This window comes from Populus euphratica, unplaced genomic scaffold (genome assembly GCF_000495115.2).
Source record: "Populus euphratica unplaced genomic scaffold, PopEup_1.0 scaffold4.1, whole genome shotgun sequence".
Lineage (NCBI taxonomy): Eukaryota > Viridiplantae > Streptophyta > Magnoliopsida > Malpighiales > Salicaceae > Populus > Populus euphratica.
The window spans coordinates 1,283,236-1,302,610 of NW_011499859.1; the positions used below are offsets into that span (position 1 = coordinate 1,283,236).

Below are 19,375 nucleotides of genomic sequence, written 5' to 3' on the forward strand. Positions count from 1 at the left end.
GACGCACCGATCCTCTATCCCTTTTTAAGGAAACTGAATGCTGAACCCTCATCTTAGTATCTGTTCTATCAAGTGAAAGAAAATTAAGAAATATTGTGGTAATTATGAGTGGGTTTCTGCTATAATGATGGCAGATTCTACTACTTCTAGCAATATTAGCAGCAAAATCCAAGTCATGATATCAAGAAACTGCCGTAGGAGAAGATTGGACGCGAAACAAACCATGGCTCTGCTGCTACTTGTTCAATCAATAGGTTTTTTACTTGATGAAGCAACAACCAAGAAGATCAGAGGCATCAAAGAAGTAACATCCTGTGAAGCAGCAAAACCTGCAAACTCCAGTAAAAGAATCCAAGATTGATCGATACTTTAAGCAGCAGAATTTAGAGAAGTACTCTTCATTATCACCGTCATCAATATCTTCTTGTTAAGATAAAGGACAGCTGGTGGCAATTAAACCGCTTGGAATTGTAGAGGCTGGCAGCGATGGAGAGGAAGATGAAGATGAGACTGTAACGTGCAAATCGCATGGGATGATGTCGGTTATCGGATGGTGGAGAGTGATGGAGGATCGGATGCGGTCACAATGGTCCCCAGTGTTGCTATTGGTGAATTTGGTAGGTATGACTTTTTAGCGGTTTATGATGGGTATGGTGGCGCTAGGGTGGCGAACGCTTGTAGCGATAGGATCCACCAGCTGGTGGCGAAGGAGGTGGCGAAAGGGGAGAGGATTGGCTGGGGCAAGGGATTGGAGTACTGGAAGAAGTTGATGGGAGCGTGTTTTGAGAAAATAGATGAGGAGCTGATGCTCGACAACGAGAGTGGCGGAGGAGACGTGGAGACAGGGAAGGGAGTATTGTCAGTTAAGAATATGGGTTCGACAGCAGTGGTGGTGATGGTGGGGAAAGAGGAGATGGTGGCGGGGCGAGTTGTGGGGGATTCAAGGGCGGTTATGTGTCGCAGCGGCGTGGCTGTGCCTTCGGCTCATGATCATAAGGCGCCTGTTATTACCATTATAAAAAAGTTATTAAGTATACTAATTCACATTATGTGTGATTAATGGTTATGTCTGCTGCCTTAAAATATATTTGACTTTAGAATGCCGTTTCTTTTTTTTTTTTTTTGGATGGTTATGTCTACTGCCTTAAAATAGATTTGACTTTAGAATGCCGTTTCTTTTCTTTTTTTTTGCTTTTGCAATGTCAAAACAAATGAAGTTATATATGCATATGTACTTTATTGCATTTTTTTTTTCATATAATTTGAACTATAGGTAACATTGCTGGCTTTAATTGCTTTGTCTTCTCATTTAAACGAAATGGTAAATATGCGTACGCGTCTACGTAAATTTTAAGCTCGAAACCGATGGTGGCAGTCTCATGGAGAATACATGGGACCAAGCTTATGAAAATCTGGAGGTCGCCCAGAATGCTAACTTAATTTTGCCACAGTTTGGCGACTCCTAGAAATGTGGCAAAATGATTTGATTGCATGGATTTTACACGAGTGCTTGATTGCTTTGCGCAGCCTGACAGGCCAGATGAACGAGAGAGAGTGGAAGCAGAAGGCGGACGTGTCATGAACTGGAATGGTAGCCGCGTCGTAGGAGTCCTTGCCACTTCAAGGTCAATACGGATGATGTAATTAATTAATCCTTAATTTGCGGTATTAGTTATCTTACAAGTTAATTTGTGGGATATATAGTAGCCTGTGCCATTTTTGTCCATCCTGCAAGACTCGTGGTAAACAATTACAAGGCTTGTTTCATTATTTTCACCAACTGATTGCTGGATGATCCTGTAATTCTACTTGAAGAAAAATCGTTAAAGAAGTTTTTACAGTATATTTTCTTCCACTGGGCCTCATTCTTACAGTATATTTTCTTCCACTGGGCCTCATTAAGTAAAAAAGGAATGTAGTTTAGCTGAAGAACTGGGAAATGGATAGTAATGTGTTGTTGTTGTTGTTCTTGTTGCTGGTGTTGTTATTTTGTTCTTATTCAGGCGATCAATATTTGAAGCCATTTGTGATATCTGAACCGGAGGTTACAGCAAGTGAGCGAACGGATTCAGACGAATTTATTGTCATGGCAACTGATGGCTTATGGCATGCTTTTACAAACGAGGTAGCCTGCGAGGTTGTCAGAAAGCTCTTTGATGGTCAAATAAAGCGAAGGATTCCAGAAGAATACAACGTATAATGGAAGTTCTACTGCAGAGGCAGCGGCAATGCCAGCTGAATTGGCAATGGCTGATAGCAGCATCTGTTGATCGTTTTTAGCTGTGCCATTTTCTTTTTCAGAGTTTTACTGTTTTAAGAGTTTTTGGAGGGATGAAATGTCTTTTAGAACAAAATTTCAACCGACCGGATCTGATCGTGTAGAGGGTTAGGGATGCATATGGATCCTTCAACTCGGCATAAGATGTAGCAAAATCCGACACAAAATCCTCATCTCATCCGATCCATTGCCATATATGATATCAAGTCCAAAATCAAATATGCAAAGCCCAGTGGTAATAAAGTGAAAAGGTTTGCTCTTAGTGTGTGGTCTTCAAGTAGAAGGCAAGAGTGTCCATAATGTCAAACCAGAAATTATATTCATATGAAATTTAAACAAATGTTGCAGATACATCACAATCCAAAAAAAGAAAAAAGATTCAAAGCTGCTTGAAGTGCAAGGAAAGAAAGCACCCGTAGCAATAAATTGTGAAGTCACCTTTTTGACTTCCCAACTCTCACTCTGTAATTGTCTCTCAGACCTATCTATATAACTAATGAAGTGAGAGGAGAAAGAGGATGAGCACCCTTTATACTTTGTCTCTTCACTCCTTTCATCCTCCATCCTTCGACCTTATTTAACCTTTATATGACTAAAACCCTAAGCTGATACCGAATCAACATGTTGATAATCCCCAAAAGAAAAGAAAAAAACCGACCTTTCTGGACTCCATATTTTGTATAACTGCACTATTCTTGCAAAAAAACCGACCTTTCTGGACTGCATATTTTGTATAACTGCACTATTCTTGCATTACAAACCCAGAAACCATGGAAACCTTTCTCTTCCGTAATTGAATTCCTTCCTTTTTCAGGCCAGAGTGTAGCTTGAAACAGAGATATCTGCAGCAGATGCAGAATGAATATAGACAAACTCTAGACTTTTTCCGGCAGGTAAAGAGCTAATCCATGATGGAAACGCATAAGAATTTCCAGATTTTGTCAGACCCCAGAGAGGACCATAAAGCTTAGATATTGAAAGCTTGATATCCTTTAGTTCCTTGGCAGATTTGTTGGTCACGGTAATAGAATACCTATAGTAAGTTTTTCCCTTGGCTATCCATGTCGTTGTCATCTTTTGCGCAATGGAAATAGGAGCAGAAGTTGAAGCTGCAAGATAAACTCTATAGTTAGAGCTTTGTAACGCTATAAAATGGACACACTCAGTTATCCCTTCACTAATCAGAGGAAATCACGTTCCCCGCAGATACATTAACAGTTAACAGTTTAGACCTCAGAGGGGTAATTCTTCTCCATAATTAGCATGAACAGAGAATTATACCTGGTGCTGGTGTTACTTTAGGTTGTGGTGCTGGAGTAACTTTTGGTTGTGGTGCTGGTTTCTTTTCAATAGGACCTGGAACCACAACTGCAAGATAAGCCATAAAAAATCATTATATTGAGCTCCTCTACACTGAACAAGAAAATGAAACCACTGGCCATATAGCGCGGCACACACACATATATATACCTGGAAGGAGCTGGTTATACCCTCCATGACCACCACTTAGCCGAGCCAATAAACCAAGAAGAGGAGCGTTGTTGTAGGTAGCAGGTTCTGTTTGCTCATAATTGTCTCTTTCATCAGCAAAATTGTCATAGGCATCTGGGCCACCAACAATGGCACCGGTGAGGAGATTTGGATCGCTTCCTTTCCTGCTAAACCAAGTGGCATAACCTCCACGGCAGCTAATAAATGTAGGGTCAACCTTATAGGAAACAATTGAAGAACCCCTGTGATGAACCTGTCGTGGATAGTTGTTTCCGTAACCAACCATGTAACTAGTAGCTCTCGGGTTGTCTCCAAGAATGTAATCCACCTGCGAGTTTTGAATAAACGTCTCATAAGCAGTGCTTCAAATGCATACTTACGTAAGTAATTCTTTAACAAAAAAGAAATCCAATAAATTACTTGATTTCAAGCGATTAGATTACCTGAGATTTCGCGAAAGTGAGAAGCTGGGATGGTGCCACATTGCCAGCAGCGCAATTCAAGTTTCTACCAGCAGAAGCAAGATAGTCAGAGTAGACAGCAGCCAGGAATGAAGCGCTGGTCACAAACTGCATATTGTTCCATCTCTGGCGGTAAATTAGACCACCAGGAGTTTTCTGAACATTGCGGGTACCCTTTCCCAGGCATGAACACATGAAGTACTCAGCCTTCTGCTGGTACTTCTCAAACACTGGTGCATGATGGCCAGCTTTCCCTTGCATCAAGAACTGCAGCACGAAAAATATTCCGATTAGTCAGACAACAAAAATGTTCGTTGATGGGTCATCAAAATTGAAGTCAGATCTAGAGACAAAAACCTTGGCAACAAGAGTTTGGACTCCAGCATACTTGACGTCCCAACCAAATTCAGTCATGCCCCACCCAGTTCCACCCATTGAGTCACCATTGTTTCCGAGGTAGTCCAAGTAATACTGATTGTTAGTTGCTTGATACAACCAAGCAGCTGCCCAAAGCAACTCATCCTAAAAACCAAAAAATCAAAATAAAACATGAGAACACGTACCAGCAACTAAGGAGGGAAAAAACTAATCACGAATGATTTCATCATGGATTAATATTTTAGCAGTCTTGTTGTAACACATGACAAACTCTTGATCAATTTCAAATTTATTGACTTACGTTGTAGCCACTAACAGACCGGTAATATTTCTGGGCCACAGAAATGCTGCTGTCATATTTACCCCTGTACTTGTCTGCAAAATCAAATAGCTGAAAACCAAAAAAGCAAAAGAAAAAAAAATCAGTGGTAGTTAATATATAATTTAATATACAATGAAGGGTACTTAGGGAATAATCGAAAATGCTAGAAGAGAATGGGATGATAATACTGTGTGGTGTGGGTCAAGGGAGAGGAAACCACCGACAAAGTTATCTCGTGACACAAGGACACAGCTATCTACACTTTAAATGGATCGTAACACGTGGACGGTTTAGATCTTCGAGTACGGTTAATATATACGGTCATAAGACAGTGACCGTGATTGGCGGGCAAGCATTACCCCAAGATCCTGATTGGGCGAAAAGTGATCTTATATTTAATTAATTTCCTACGTTGTTCTCTTCTTCGAGTTTTGCTGATATTACTTACCAAAAAAAAAGAGTTTTGCTGATATTAACTGCCGTATTTTTTTATTCGCAAACAGTGAAAAACAGCTTTGCTAAAATACGCCAAGAGAAAAAAGTTTACCTGATGCGCATGCGTGAGGAGCTCATTGGCATAGGTAGGGTTCGAGTGGCGGAAAACGATGGAAGCGGCGGCCATTGCGGCGGCTGTTTCACCAGCAAGATCAGACCCAGGATTGCTTGGGTCAATCTTGTAAGCCCTACGGTCAGTGGTCATATCCTCTGGTCTTTGCCAGCAGTAGTGGTCAGTGTTGCCATCCCCAACCTTATCAAGAAAACAACGAAAATCGTTACAAGACATGACATTAAATTATTAGTGGTGCCAATTATTTAATTTGTTTTTGTTTATGGTCTAATGGGGCATCAGTTCCAGTTAAAGCAAGATATAATCTCTTTGAAAAGGACAAAATGAAAAAGGCAACCCAAAAAGAATTTGTGAAATTAATAAAGAAAGAAATTGTTTCCCGGAAATAGGTGGTCATTATGAAATGATTTAATTTGATAATCTGCACACTCTCCATCCTGGGTTACACTTTATAACTTGAGCTGCAAACGAGGTCAGATTTGAGATCCAAGTTTTCTTGGTTTTAGTCAAGAACAAGGAAATGAATAAAACCAAGAAAAATCCTTGATGTGTAGGAGAACAAGTTCTTTAGCATATTTTTGCACTTGCAACTTTGCAAGTTGGGCTAGAAAAAGAGATGCCAAGAGAATAGTAGTCAAATAAATTTTGGGAAAGGGGAAAAGGAATGAAAGCTACCTCTCCGTAAAGAACATAGGGTTGAGGGTGAGCTTTGATAAGGTAGTCAGTTCCCCACTTAACAGCATCCATGGTATTGCCCAGTTCACCACTTGAACCCAATTGCTTCCCGTATTCAATTATGCTCCATGACATCATGGTAATCGTGAATGCCATTGGCAAGCCGAATTTCACATTGTCCCCTGCATCATAGTACCCTCCTACCAGATCCACCTGCGATTAGAAAAATACAGTCTAAACCATCAAACACATTGTATTTTTTGCGGTGACAAAGAAAATTCAACTGGACAATGTAAGCAGAAAAAACCCATTAGGATGTCAAGCTTACCCCACTAGCCTTGCCGTCATTCAAACCGGAATTAGCTCTCCATGTCACCCTCTGGTTATGGGGGAGGTAACCAGATCTTTGAGCTTCAAAGAAGAGAATACTCTTACTTAAAGCTTGACCATAGTCATGACCGGCAAAAGCAAGAGGGAAACAGAGAAGCAATAGCAAAGGAGCCATTGAAATGAGCCTCGCAAACTTCACCATATTAACAGTCTGGTGAATGTATAAACAAAAACACAGAGAGAAACAGATCTCTTTTGCGATAATTACAAAAGGGGGATCTTTTTCTTGCCACTAATCCCACCAAGGAGTGTGTTAGTTATGGTGGAATTAAAGAAAGGCAATGGCAATGTTGGTGTAATTTATCAACTAAAACTTCTGATAAACCAACAAGACCATGAAAAGAGAAAGTGCAGAGAGAGGAGGGGATAGGGGGATTGTAGGTGCTAAAGCACGTATATATTGAGGAGGGGGAGGAAGGTGCCAAGAGCCTAAAAATTGGCAGGGCCCGATTGATGAAATTTATTTTATTATTCCTTTAATTTAACTTATTTTTATTTTAAGAATTATTTATCTTTTGGAAAGACACAGAAACAGTTAAGAAAACAACGAAGGCATGTGGGTGCCCTTCGGGTCTTCCCTGCAAGGGTCGGTGTGGATTTAATGGAGTTTTTTGGAATTAAGATACACGCTGAAAAGGTCAGGAAAAAAAAAAAAGACAGACAGTGATTAATTAGACAGACAGTGATTAATTATTTAAATTGGAGCTTGGTGATTAAAAAAAACACACACACACACACAGAGAGGTTAAAAATTACTAAAAGAAGAAATAGGGAAAGTGATTTGCAGGGTAGATGAGTCAGAAAAGGCTCTGGACGAGATTGTCCTTGCTGTCTCCCCTGATTTGAATTTTCTACAATGTCCTGATTTGCCTTTTGCATGCTTGACTGGGGGCTTGTCGAATATTTATTAGCTATAATTAATTTTACTTTATTCGTAGATTAATATGTGAATATAGTTAAAAAAATACATTTATCTTGTATTATTTATCAAAAAATAGAATGGAACTTCTAGTTTAGTCTATATATAAATTTAGACCAAAATATGCATTTTAGAATAAACAATTAATAAAAATTCTATTATATTCATTTTTTTGTATTGATTTAAATCGATTTAACATATATAAGATATTTAAAAAGCATAATGTGATAATATTAATTTAAAACAATTTAACATGTATAAGATATTTAAAAAGCATAATGTGATATTCAAATAATATAGGAATCAATGCATTTAATTTATTTTTAAAGAAAAGTTTTGACTTTCTAAAAAATAGTTTGATCAATTACATGAATTAAGCTATAATTTATTAACTCGATTTTTTCCATTTAATTATTAATTTTGTAGATGAAGTGACTATACTTAAAAGCTTTTATTGCATGTTATTTCGTTTTATTTTTCCTTTCAACTCTTTTATTTTTCTTAAAATAACCTAATAATAACAATCAAAATTGAGATTCAAATAAAAATCAAGTAAAAATACGCTCGAAGGCACTCATCTAATAAAAGGTATAGATTATTATTAAAATTTATATTTTTTTAAAAGTATTCATCTCTTCTCTTGTCATTCCTTTTTCTTGACAAAAAAATAAAATCTAATCATATCATCATCAAAGGACTCTCCTCTTCTCATCCCATCCTCGATTTCATGGCCTCTGTAACATGCAATTTGATAATCGATATACAGGAAAATTAACCTAAAACAGCAGATTATTTCTAGCCAGCAAGTAATTATTGGCCCATACATAACTATAAAACTTTGATGAAACTCTTACGGGGCGTGCATCGTGAGTTGTAGAGAAGATGATGCGTTTGTCAATAAATGGATCATCGACAATTATTGTACAATGCAGGAAACCAGATGACACCGGTGCTGCGCTGTGCATATCATTCATCTATACTTACACAATAAACTTATACGTGGGTGTTTATTTATCATTCATGACACCGCTGCACGCATCACCGCTTTTTTTTCAAATAATATTTCATAAAATATACTTAATGGTTAATGATTTAATAAAAAATAAAAAAATAAACTAAAAAAATTCAAGTCAACTAGTTGACTTAATTAACTTCTAACCAGAAATATAAAATATAAATAAATAGAATAAATCATGAAATTTAAGGCCTAACAAGCTAATGTTAAACGGTACAAATAAAAATAAATTATAAAATATTTTATCAAATAATTAAATTTAAATCGAGTTTAATATCAAAACTAGAAAATCAGGTCATAAGACTATAATTATTATATAAAAAATAAATAAATAAAAATTATAAAGTAAAATTATAAATTATAAAAAACATTAAAATTAAAATCCAAACAGTAAGTACTAAACCATACATAAGAAATAATTGAAAGGAACTAATTATGGATTAAATTAAAAAAAAAAGATAAAAAAACAATAAAAAGGATTAAAATTAGAACCTAATAAATTTATATTAGATTCAAAATGATAAAATTAAAATTAAACTAATAAAAACAATAAAAAAAATGATAATCAAATTCAAAATAAATATAAACTATATGACACAATTATTTTTTTAAAAACTATGCATAGAAACAATATTCAAGAAAAAGAAAAAAAAAAGATGAGGAAAAAAAACCTTCATAATTATGGAATCGCTGTCAAAATAACAATACACGTCGATCTAGGAACCGTGCCACCACCTAACCGATTGGATGAGATGGCAATTGAAAGTTTTTGAACACTTGAATATATCTCATACACCTTTAGAACAACTAGTGAAGAACACGTATCAATTTTTAATTAATTTATTAATATATAAAAATGAAAATTACTAAAAAAGACCTAATAGCATATGAACATTACAGAAAAATCAATTTGCAAAGATGAAAACGCCATCCCGAACAACCTTAATGTCTTAGTCAAAAGTTATATATGTAATTTAACATGGGTATATTATTGGCTAGTACGAGAAAAAAATTCACTATTTTGATTAAAATGGGGAATCACAGTAAGTTCTCTCGTGTATCATAACAACAATAGTTCATTATAGTTCGATACTTGTGCGTGGAATAACATTCATGGGATATTTTCCCTTTCCAGACCGTTGTTAAAAAGTTTTGTGAAAATAGTATCAGTGATTTTGTTTTTTTTAAATAGCACAGTTAATGAAAAACACAGTTGGAAAAGTACGGTATTTAAACAAACCGCAAATAAGAACTGCGGTATTTAAAATAAAACATTTTTACACTGAAAAATGGTCACGCTATTTTAAAAAATCGCAGTTCTCACCTCGGTTTTTTTAAAACCCAAGGGTGGGGACCGTGATTTTCTTCTGCTACTCTATTTTTCAAAATATTTTTTTAGTTTATCAATTTTTAAATCTTTTGTTGCTAATTTCCAGAAGAAAAAATGGCATTCATGTTTCTCACCTTCAACATCTAACCGCTATGAAACACCACGAAGTTTCGGTTCAGGTCACATGCTGGCAACCTAATTATTATGATCATGGCCAGCAGAAAAGGTCTGACAAAATCGGAACTCCTCTGAAGTACATTTTGCTTGCTGAGTGGAAACCCATCCAGTAAAATATATGATGTTCACATTACTCACTGATCGCCCCCAGTTCATCAGGGCACCAGCAAGTAAAGTGGAAATTATAAAATCTCCAGAGCCATGTTTAACGTGCTCCACGCACGTTTCCGGACACAAACTAACGGTCCACGTTTTTACATGCGCCTTGAGATGTTAAGATAATTTCATGTTTAAAATATTTAAATGTTCAAATTTTTTATATGGTAACTTATTACTCTTGACTATCAAATGTTTTTATATCAATTTTTGACTTTTGCTACAAAAACTCCCCCATAAACCAAAAACACCTCGTGCGAACGTGCTCTTAGCGTTAGATTTTAACGCTGTTAACCTGATTTTATAGCCTCGGAAAAATAATAATAATAATTTAAAAAAAAACTCTCTGTCCAAAAATTCTCAGTTAGAACTACCCCAGTAACTAAAACATGACCAACAACCAAAATCTTAGCAACCCAACAACCGGAAACGTGGGTTATTACAAGAGCAACAACTGATTTCACGCCCCAATATTAACCTCAAGAGTAAATTTGGTGAGGCATAATGAAAACGTGGCCATGCTCTTGAACTTACTTACAACACAGTTTTGAAGAGGATTGACATGTAACCACCCCAGCCAGGATTTGAAACACCGACAACTCGACAGGCAACACTAACCCCTCATTTATTTTCCCCCTTCCCTGGAATTAATACCATGAGTCGCCGACAGTTGCCAGTTAAAAACACTTCTTAGTGGTCCTTTTAACTCCTTCTGGCCTTATGCAGAGCAGAGGTCAATTACATGACATTTCTGTGAATTTCAAAATTTAGGAAAATCGCACACCTTTGTCCTATTTATAGTGACTTTTCTTCCCGCAGATAAAAAGATTAAAAAAAAAAGATTACCAACTGTTTGGAAGTGTAATAAAAAAAAATTAAAATATTTTTTTATTTTAAGATATATTAAAACATTAAAAAATATGAATTTATTTTTTAAAACTATTTCCGTGGCATCTAAACCTAAGAAAAGTACCTAGTGAAATAACTAGTAGTCCATATAATCTCAAGCGGTTAGGCTTGATATTTTAAAAGATATGTATTTTTTTTAGTTTAAATTTTAAAATTATTACATAATTTCTTAAAAGACTTTTTCTCGAAGGTATTAAACCACTATGGAGAGTACATCATTAAGATCACTTAAAAGGTATTGAAGTTCAATTTTTTAAATTCTAGACTAAAAAAGTAATCCAGGCATGAGTACCCTTTTTTTGTTTTAGATCTTAGCAACGCGGACAGGAACATTATTGTAAATATAAAAGGTTATTAATACACTATTTTACTGTTGTAATATTGGTTTTTTTTCATAGTAGAAAACGAAAAGGAAAGAAGGAAAGAGAAACAAAAGAAAATGACAAAAGGAGATGCGGTCCAAAAGGAGCGTCCCGACGTGCTTTATTCCAACCGCAATCAACGGTTCCGCCGAAAAAGAGATCAAATCTCAATTTATTATTGCTTTTTCACATTTTTTTTTTGTTATGAAAGTGAAATTTTTAATTGCAAGATAAAAAATAATGGTAACAGTTAAAACTTAACACGTATCTTAAAAGTCAAAGAAACAGGCCTCCGCATTGACCCGTTGGCTCCGGTCTGTCACGGCTACGGCAGCGCTGTCCAGTTCCCAGACGCTCGTACTAACCTGCTGTCGGTGGTCCTCAAATAGTGCCCCTTTTCTGTTAAAAACTGCCATGCCGGTAAGAGCATCTCAAATGCGAAAAAAAAAAAAACATTTAGAAAAATTGAATCGCTGATATAACTCTTTAAATTGGGTAGATAGTGGTTATTTGACCTGCAGAGGATAACGTGGATCAAATATTTTTTAAAAAAAAATATATTAATTTTTTAAATGTGTTTTTATTTTAATTACAAATAAAAAATATATATGCTAATAAATATAAAAAATAAAATATTAATATATTTATTCAATTTGTCTCCTGTAGGTTGAATAATTTATTTTATAACACAAAAGAATTAATATATTTTTTATATCGAGTAAAAATATATAATTATGAATTAAAAAATTAATAATTACATATAATAAAAAATATATTCATTAATAATAAAAACATGTGAATTTTTATCTTAGTGAAGAATGAAATAATGTTACAATTGCTATAATAAAACACTATTTTTTTAGTATTTGTACAATAATTTTTCAAAAACAAGTGTAAAGAAAAGAAATAAAAAATAGTTATAAAAGAATAGAGATAAGAACAAAAAACTTATATATATAGACCAAATGTAGAATGATAAATATTTAAAATATAAAAAATAATATTTTTTTGGAAAAAAATTAGAGGAAAAAAAGTTAAAACTAAAAAAAATATTACAAAAAATAAAAATAATAAAAATTCTAAGTATAAAGATAAAAAATACATACAAAGTTATTTTTTAAAAAAATAAAATTATAATTTTATCCTCACTAAGTATCAATACAGTAAAAACAATAAGTAAAATTTATAATTATATCATTTTCACATGAAAACATTATTTTTTTAGTATATGTATAATGATTTTTTATGTGCATCTCAATGAAAATATTATTTTAACAACTTATTTGCACTGTAATATTAATACGTTTAGATTTTTTTGAGAGAAACATTGAAAAACGTATGGTTGAAAGAAGGGATATTTAAAAAGTATATTTTAATGTTTTTTTATTCTTTTGATACACACACACGCGAAAGTTATTTTGGCTTTTTTATTTGACTATTTCCGTAAAGCTACGGGATTAGGGAAATGAAAAACGAAAAAAACTAGTAATTTTATTTTCAGCTTTTAACCCAGTAGCCTAAAAGTACTAATTACTTGAAAATGGGTCCCAATTAGATGAAGGTTAGGATACGGATATGAATGGAGAAGATATTGCAGATGGGAGTTGAAGCTGGTAGGTAGTTCATGGCATAATAAAAAGGTGTACAAGTGAGATATGAATGCTCCCACGGCCGAAGGCAAAGTGTTTGTTAATTAAATAAATACTCGAGAAAAAATAGTTGGGAAATGGGAGTCTTCCTTGCTTTCGTGAGTGGAAATCTTACTGTTTGTTGGGACCCCAAATTCTGCCCAGAATAATGAACCATGCCTTGGCTTTCCATGGGCTGGAGTCTCTTTTGAAATGCCGATACGTTCCCACTAGCATCAAATTCGAAGTTTGAAACTTGGTTAGAAATTTTTTATCTAGTCAATGAATCAAAATTCAAATGCACAAAACCACGTTGTTTTTGTTCTTGTCTTGTAAAATAAGTGTTTTTATACCAAAATTATATGTAAGTACCAGTCTTCAATTAGTGCAAACTAACCAGTATTGCTGTTGTGTGTCTCTTTAGTGCAAACTAACCAGTATCGACTTTAGAGGAAAAACTTACCCGGTCAACTGTTGTGAATTACTGCGAAGGTGGCATTGGGCATACACACACACACACACACACACCTCATTGGTTTTTTAAATTTTCAGCACAATTAAAAACAATATTATAATAGCATAGTCCACCAAATATTTTAAAAAATAACATAGTTTAACAAACTATCAACCCTCATCTGTAACTCAGGAGTCACGATAACTATAAACAAAATATTATCACATATCTAATTTCTTTCTCTTTTCTCACTTCATTTCCTTTCTTTTCCGCTATCCATGGTCCCTACCCCTTTTAACTCGTCGTTGATCATAGCCTTCCCCATCCTTACTCACAGTAAAACACCTTTATAGCCGCTGCAGGATCACTTTTTTTGCTCTCTCTCCGCTGTGATGCAAGATTCTTTTTATCCACCCTCGAGTCTCTCACCTAAGTTTTGGCCGCCACCACGACCACCTTTTATCACTATCCTCCACGTTCAACACTTAGAGCCATATTGGACATTTTTCATGTATCAGTTTAATATCATTTTTGCTAATTTATATTAATTTTGAAAATGTTAGGATTTAGAATTAGGAATTTCTAGAAAAATTAGAGTTTTAATTAATTTAGTTTAAATCATGTTATTTAACTATAAAATACAGTGGTTTGAGTTGTTAATTTTATTATTTTTAAAGAAAATAGATGATTTTAGGTTATTGTTTATTATGAATTATGGTTATGCTCTTTTAGGTTCAATTAAGAATCTTACTAAATTAGGTATAAAATATCTTAAATAGTTATGAAATACATTAATTTGATTGATAATTTTGTTATTTATGATATAAATTGATGAATTTGAGTTTTTGTTAATTATGTTATTATTATGATTCTACTAGTAAATTACATATCTTGATTAATCATACAATATTGATAAATTAGATTTGGATTTTGTTGTGTTGTTTAATAGAATACTTCGTAGTATTGGAATACTATGCATTTATAGTGGTACCATTATTAATATTGTCAATGACATCATTTACAATGAAGAAAATGACTATTATATTTGACATGTCTCTTAACAGTTATCTAAAATATTATATGATCAACTTGGTTGGAATATGTTTGAAATTGAAGTTGAAATTATTTAGAAGATAATGCAATGACTTGTTATATTTGTGTATCCATTTATAGTGATAAAAATATGAATTCAATATATAGGTTTGCCAGCACTAATGTGATGAATATACTACAATTCATTTTGAATAATAAACCTAGACGAGGAGGCTCTTCTAATATAAAGTTCATTCAAGTATCAAGTTACATTCAAAGTAAAATACGTGCATTATAAGCAGTTATCCCATCTAGTTTATATGGTAATGCAAGAAACCAGGTATAAAAAAAAAAGGTTATAGATAAGAAAACTCGATTGGGTATGACACATATTTCATATTCGTAAGGAGAATCTGAATCAAGTGACGACAAAGATGATTGTCATATTGATAGAGTCACGGAAGATACGAGGGATGGTAAAGATAAGAATAATGAGGTATTTAAGCCACCAAACCCATTTATAGCACCTTCTGTTTCTAAATTTGAGTATGTTAATGGTATGCTTAATGGACATGGAATGACTAGACTTTGAATTGTAGGCATCTAGGCTTATAAAATACAATTTTTTTTTTGCAACTTTTTTAGTTTTGACTTGTTCTATTATTTGTATTTCATGTATTAATAAATTATATTCATGTCATTTATCAAGAATTTGATATTATCCTCTTTACCAATATATGAGAGAAGGGTGATTTGTTTTTGGTATAGGTCCGTTGCATTGCTTTGATATAGTTGAGATGTATTGCTTTAATCGAGTAATTCAACAATTTAACTTGTCTTGGTATATATTGTATTATGTTGATACTGGTGATGAGTTGTATAATATCATTTGTTAGGCTAAATGAAAATGAAATTGGCTAGTAATTCATCCAGCTCACCTGGATATTTCAGATGCTATTAGAGATTGAATATTTGTAGAGCAATATCTAATAATTGATTTAGACACCTTTTTAATATGGAATTTTCACATGACACGTCAATTTATTGCACATATATGGTCATGATTCCTAATATGGCTATGCAATTTAATAAGTTACGAGTCTTGATATGTAATACAAAATCTATTTATATGCAATATTTTTAATATATAACATTTATTAAATGATGACTACTTTTTATCAAAGATGATGAGTGCTAATTATTTTTTATTATATTTATTAGATATATTTCTTATTATGAAAGGCTCGTAAAGCAACATCTATTATTCATGAAGACGTTGATGAGTTCATATGTGGCATTCACTTGGCTAACAATACCTATAATATATGTGGTGTTGGACTTCAAGAGGTTATGAAGCTTAAGCATCTGGAAGTGATCTTAATGAATATGAAGTCATTTATTATGAATGGGAATTCATGGTTAGGGGTATGGGTCTATCTACAAGCGATCAAAGCTCGTCCATGAGCGTTATAAGATTATTTAAGAGTTGGGGTAATTTTGGTGTAGATCCCTACATGAGCATTATAGGATCATCTCCGAGTTGGGGTGGTGCCCGTGCATCCATGAATGCTCCAGATCTATTCATGGACTGAGTTTATTTTGAAATATAGTTATATCATATGTTTAATATTTTAATAATTATGAATTCAATTTAAACTTGATAAAATCTTATCTGAAGAATTGTGAATTTTTAAATTCAATGAATTGTGATGTGAACGGTGTTGATTTTTTTAATTATGTTGGGGAGATGAATTGTAAATTATATTTCTAAATTGTAATTATTATTATTTGATTGATTTTTTATGGTAGGGAGTTGAGAGGCTAGAAAAAATTGTGATGGTTTTTTGTTTTACGAGTTGTAAATGAGGCTTACAACTTGCTAAACCAGTTTTTTTTTTCAAGTACTTTCTAAATTATGGTATTTTACTAATGTTTTTAGTGTGGTAATTTTTTTTTAAAAAAAAAACTCCACAACTCATGCAACGAAGGGAACAGAAGAAGCTAGGGATATGTAACGATCGAGGATTGGCAACATGTGACTCGGGGGGTATCGTATGCTTCCGCTGCGGTCTCTTTCTTGTAGCTTTAGCAGGGCCAACAATTCGCATGACTGTAAAATCTTGAAAGATGCTAGAGGCAAGGCCATAAAATGTGAAACGAATACAGTAAAGATCCGTGATTGTGGTCTTCTCCAAAGAATTTAATGCAATCGTAAAATTTTATTTTAGTAAGAGAAAATACCGACAAGACATGTTACTGATTTAGCAGCTGCCAATTATAGTGCTCTAATCGCATCAATATATGTTTGATTGACAAGGATTTTAACTACCAGGATTTCACAACGCAACTTGTAGAACGTCCCCGTCATGATGTTGAAATCCAGCTTAAGTATTAGAATGCTTTAAGAACTAATTAACTTGATTATTATAAGGAAGACTAGTCAAATTCATCAGCAACATTTCTTGATAGACCGGACTCCGTTTATCTGAAGCATTGCAGTTTATTGATGCTTTTAGCCTTTAGTGTTCCGTTTTGTTTGGTTGCAAGGCAGAGATTTAAAAGACAAGAATGATTGAACGAAGGAAATCATGAATTCCGAATTAATTTTAGATTAATTGATTAGGGCTTGAATTAATTATCGATAGTATTTATTGAAGAATAATATAAATTATATTTTAGAATTTTATTAAATAATTTAAGTTTTTAAGTTGAGATAATTCTTTGATATGGTATCAGAGTTTTAATAATTAAATAATCACAAGTTTAATTCTCAATATTTTTATTTATTTAATAAAAATCAAGAATAAGATAATATAAAACCATACAAGTTTCAAGTTCAAAGATTTTCAATTGAGAGGATGTATTAGAAAATAATATAAATCATATCTTGATATTTTACTTAACAACTTAAACTTTTGAATTAAATTAATTTTTTAACAATATCAACAAAACAAAACATAAAAAATAATAATTTTGATTTGAAGAGAATAATTACAAGTCTCCTTGCATGAGTGTGGATGGGGTGTTGATAAGTATAGCAAGTTGTTTTTAAAAATAATTTTTATTTAAAAATATATTAAAATAATAATTTTTTATAAAAAATTATTTTTGATATTTACATATAAAAATAATTTTAAAACATTAAATTTTTTTAATTTTTAAAAAATAATTAAGAAAAAAACACCTCTGAAACGAAAGCAAAAAGCTTCACCTTTGACGCGTGATACTGTGGCATAAAAAGTGGGAAAGGCATGAGAGACGTAAGATTGGCATAACTTTGGTGTCCACTACAGTCTTGCAAATGGAACCCTCGGTAGAGACGCATGGCCCTATGTTGATCTCAAATGATACGTGCATGTCCTCTTTTGATAGTGATAGAAGGTGAAAGCTTTAATGGCAAAGGGCCACCAGAAGGACCCTCGTCCCTTCCGTCCCGATCCCAACAAGCGGGCTCCTTTCCAAGGGCACCATGGGGAATCCAGATTTCAAACTGTAAATGCATTTTTAAATTTTTTTTTCCCCCGTCTCCATGGGATATTTTACAGGTGAAATCATTAATAACAACCCCCCCCCAAAAGAAAACATTTTTAATTTTTTTTTATAAATATGCATCTTCTCGGCTTTTAGCCCAGAGTAAATGTACGAGCATCAACGCGTTCACATTACATATCCAGTTGGATCAAAAAGTTTGGTTGCCCGCAAATTTATCTCTCTGCGAGAAATATTCAGCTGTTCATGTTGCATCAAAAGTTTGGTTATCCACAAATTTATTTAATCCATGGCAGGCTACTTAAGATGGAGATGGGCACATAAAACCAGCATAGTAGTTATGGGCGAAAATCAAGGCAAGAATATTCAAATTAGAAAAACGCAAGGCCACCAGAGTGGAGTCAATCACGGAGACATATGGCAGTGGATTAGCCATTTCTCTCCATTGATGGAGGACGACTTTAAGTTTCTTATTTCATGCAAGGATCAGTCTGTAACCATTATCTGTGGCAGGGGAACCTTTTATCCCCTGTCTCCACTGTTGGAGCCTCCACTGCAACTACTTTTTGGTGCTGTCAGTGCATGCATTTGCCCGACTGCTTGCTTGATTCTTGCTTGTTCTGCAATTAGATATTTCTAATTAGTCGGAGAGTGCATTTGCTTTTGATAATTCTGATTTGATTGCAGAGCCATCCCTGACGAAGTATAGTGGCGAATTAATTTACAGTCAATGGTAGAGTTGTTTTTTTAATTTTTTATTTAAAATATATTAAATTAATATTTTTTAATTTTTAAAATTTAATTTTAACATAGCATATTAAAATAATACTAAAACAATAAAAAATTTAATTTGAAATAAAAAATACTTTTATAATACAAAAATAAACACACTTTGGAATTTCTAATTGCCAGGCTATGGTCATTAACAAACATGCGAATAAAAAAAAATCTAAATTTTAAATGATCTTGAATAATCTTTTTTTTTTTCGTGTCTGTTTTTTTTCTAAATTTTAGAACTCGAGAGTGTACGATGACAACTTCCCACACTCCACGTATAGGAGAAACATGCGTTAGATAACGTTGAACTGGAGACTAGAATTTTTTTTTTTTAATCAATAACAACCAGTAAAAGTCCACATTTTTCTAAAAAAATAATAGAAAAAAGCAGCTTTTACAGAACTACCAGCTTGTCCTCGCACTATGATAGTAGCTACCACAATCTACCAGCTTGTCCTCGCACTATGATAGTTACCAAAATCACCATTTCCCAATAAACTAATTAGAGTAAATTACTGAAAGTCGAGCACTTGATGAAATGTGACAGCATGCTTTATTCTCTGG

The 19,375-nt window shown here is 33.5% G+C and overlaps 2 protein-coding genes across 2 annotated transcripts; one reads left to right on the forward strand and one right to left on the reverse strand.

Annotated features, from left to right (window-relative positions):
• The first annotated feature begins 101 nt into the window (after window positions 1–101).
• LOC105124265 (probable protein phosphatase 2C 8) lies at window positions 102–2,919 on the forward strand. The gene is made up of 3 exons (XM_011024205.1): window positions 102–997; window positions 1,528–1,631; window positions 2,002–2,919. Exons 1-3 carry the CDS (start codon window positions 551–553, stop codon window positions 2,198–2,200), a joined length of 750 nt encoding a protein of 249 aa, XP_011022507.1. The 5' UTR covers window positions 102–550; the 3' UTR covers window positions 2,201–2,919.
• A 157-nt stretch (window positions 2,920–3,076) lies between these two features.
• LOC105124264 (endoglucanase 6) lies at window positions 3,077–6,953 on the reverse strand. Its single transcript, XM_011024204.1, has 9 exons — window positions 6,502–6,953; window positions 6,174–6,386; window positions 5,478–5,678; window positions 4,910–4,999; window positions 4,588–4,752; window positions 4,213–4,497; window positions 3,749–4,097; window positions 3,560–3,646; window positions 3,077–3,387 (listed from the first exon to the last, which is right to left on the reverse strand). The coding sequence occupies exons 1-9, from the start codon at window positions 6,703–6,705 to the stop codon at window positions 3,089–3,091; spliced, it is 1,893 nt and encodes a 630-aa protein (XP_011022506.1). The 5' UTR covers window positions 6,706–6,953; the 3' UTR covers window positions 3,077–3,088.
• Between the last annotated feature and the right edge of the window lie 12,422 nt (window positions 6,954–19,375).

Excerpts from the sequence above, each read along its gene's own strand:
- LOC105124265 (XM_011024205.1), top strand. The coding sequence starts at position 551 with ATGGTGGAGAGTGATGGAGGATCGGATGCGGTCACAATGGTCCCCAGT. Across the intron at positions 998-1,527 it reads CTTCGGCTCATGATCATAAG|CCTGACAGGCCAGATGAACG; the intron begins GCGCCTGTTATT and ends TGCTTTGCGCAG. Across the intron at positions 1,632-2,001 it reads CTTGCCACTTCAAGGTCAAT|AGGCGATCAATATTTGAAGC; the intron begins ACGGATGATGTA and ends TTGTTCTTATTC.
- LOC105124264 (XM_011024204.1), bottom strand. The coding sequence starts at position 6,705 with ATGGTGAAGTTTGCGAGGCTCATTTCAATGGCTCCTTTGCTATTGCTT. Across the intron at positions 5,000-5,477 it reads TCCTCACGCATGCGCATCAG|CTATTTGATTTTGCAGACAA; the intron begins GTAAACTTTTTT and ends TTTGGTTTTCAG. Across the intron at positions 4,098-4,212 it reads TCACTTTCGCGAAATCTCAG|GTGGATTACATTCTTGGAGA; the intron begins GTAATCTAATCG and ends CAAAACTCGCAG.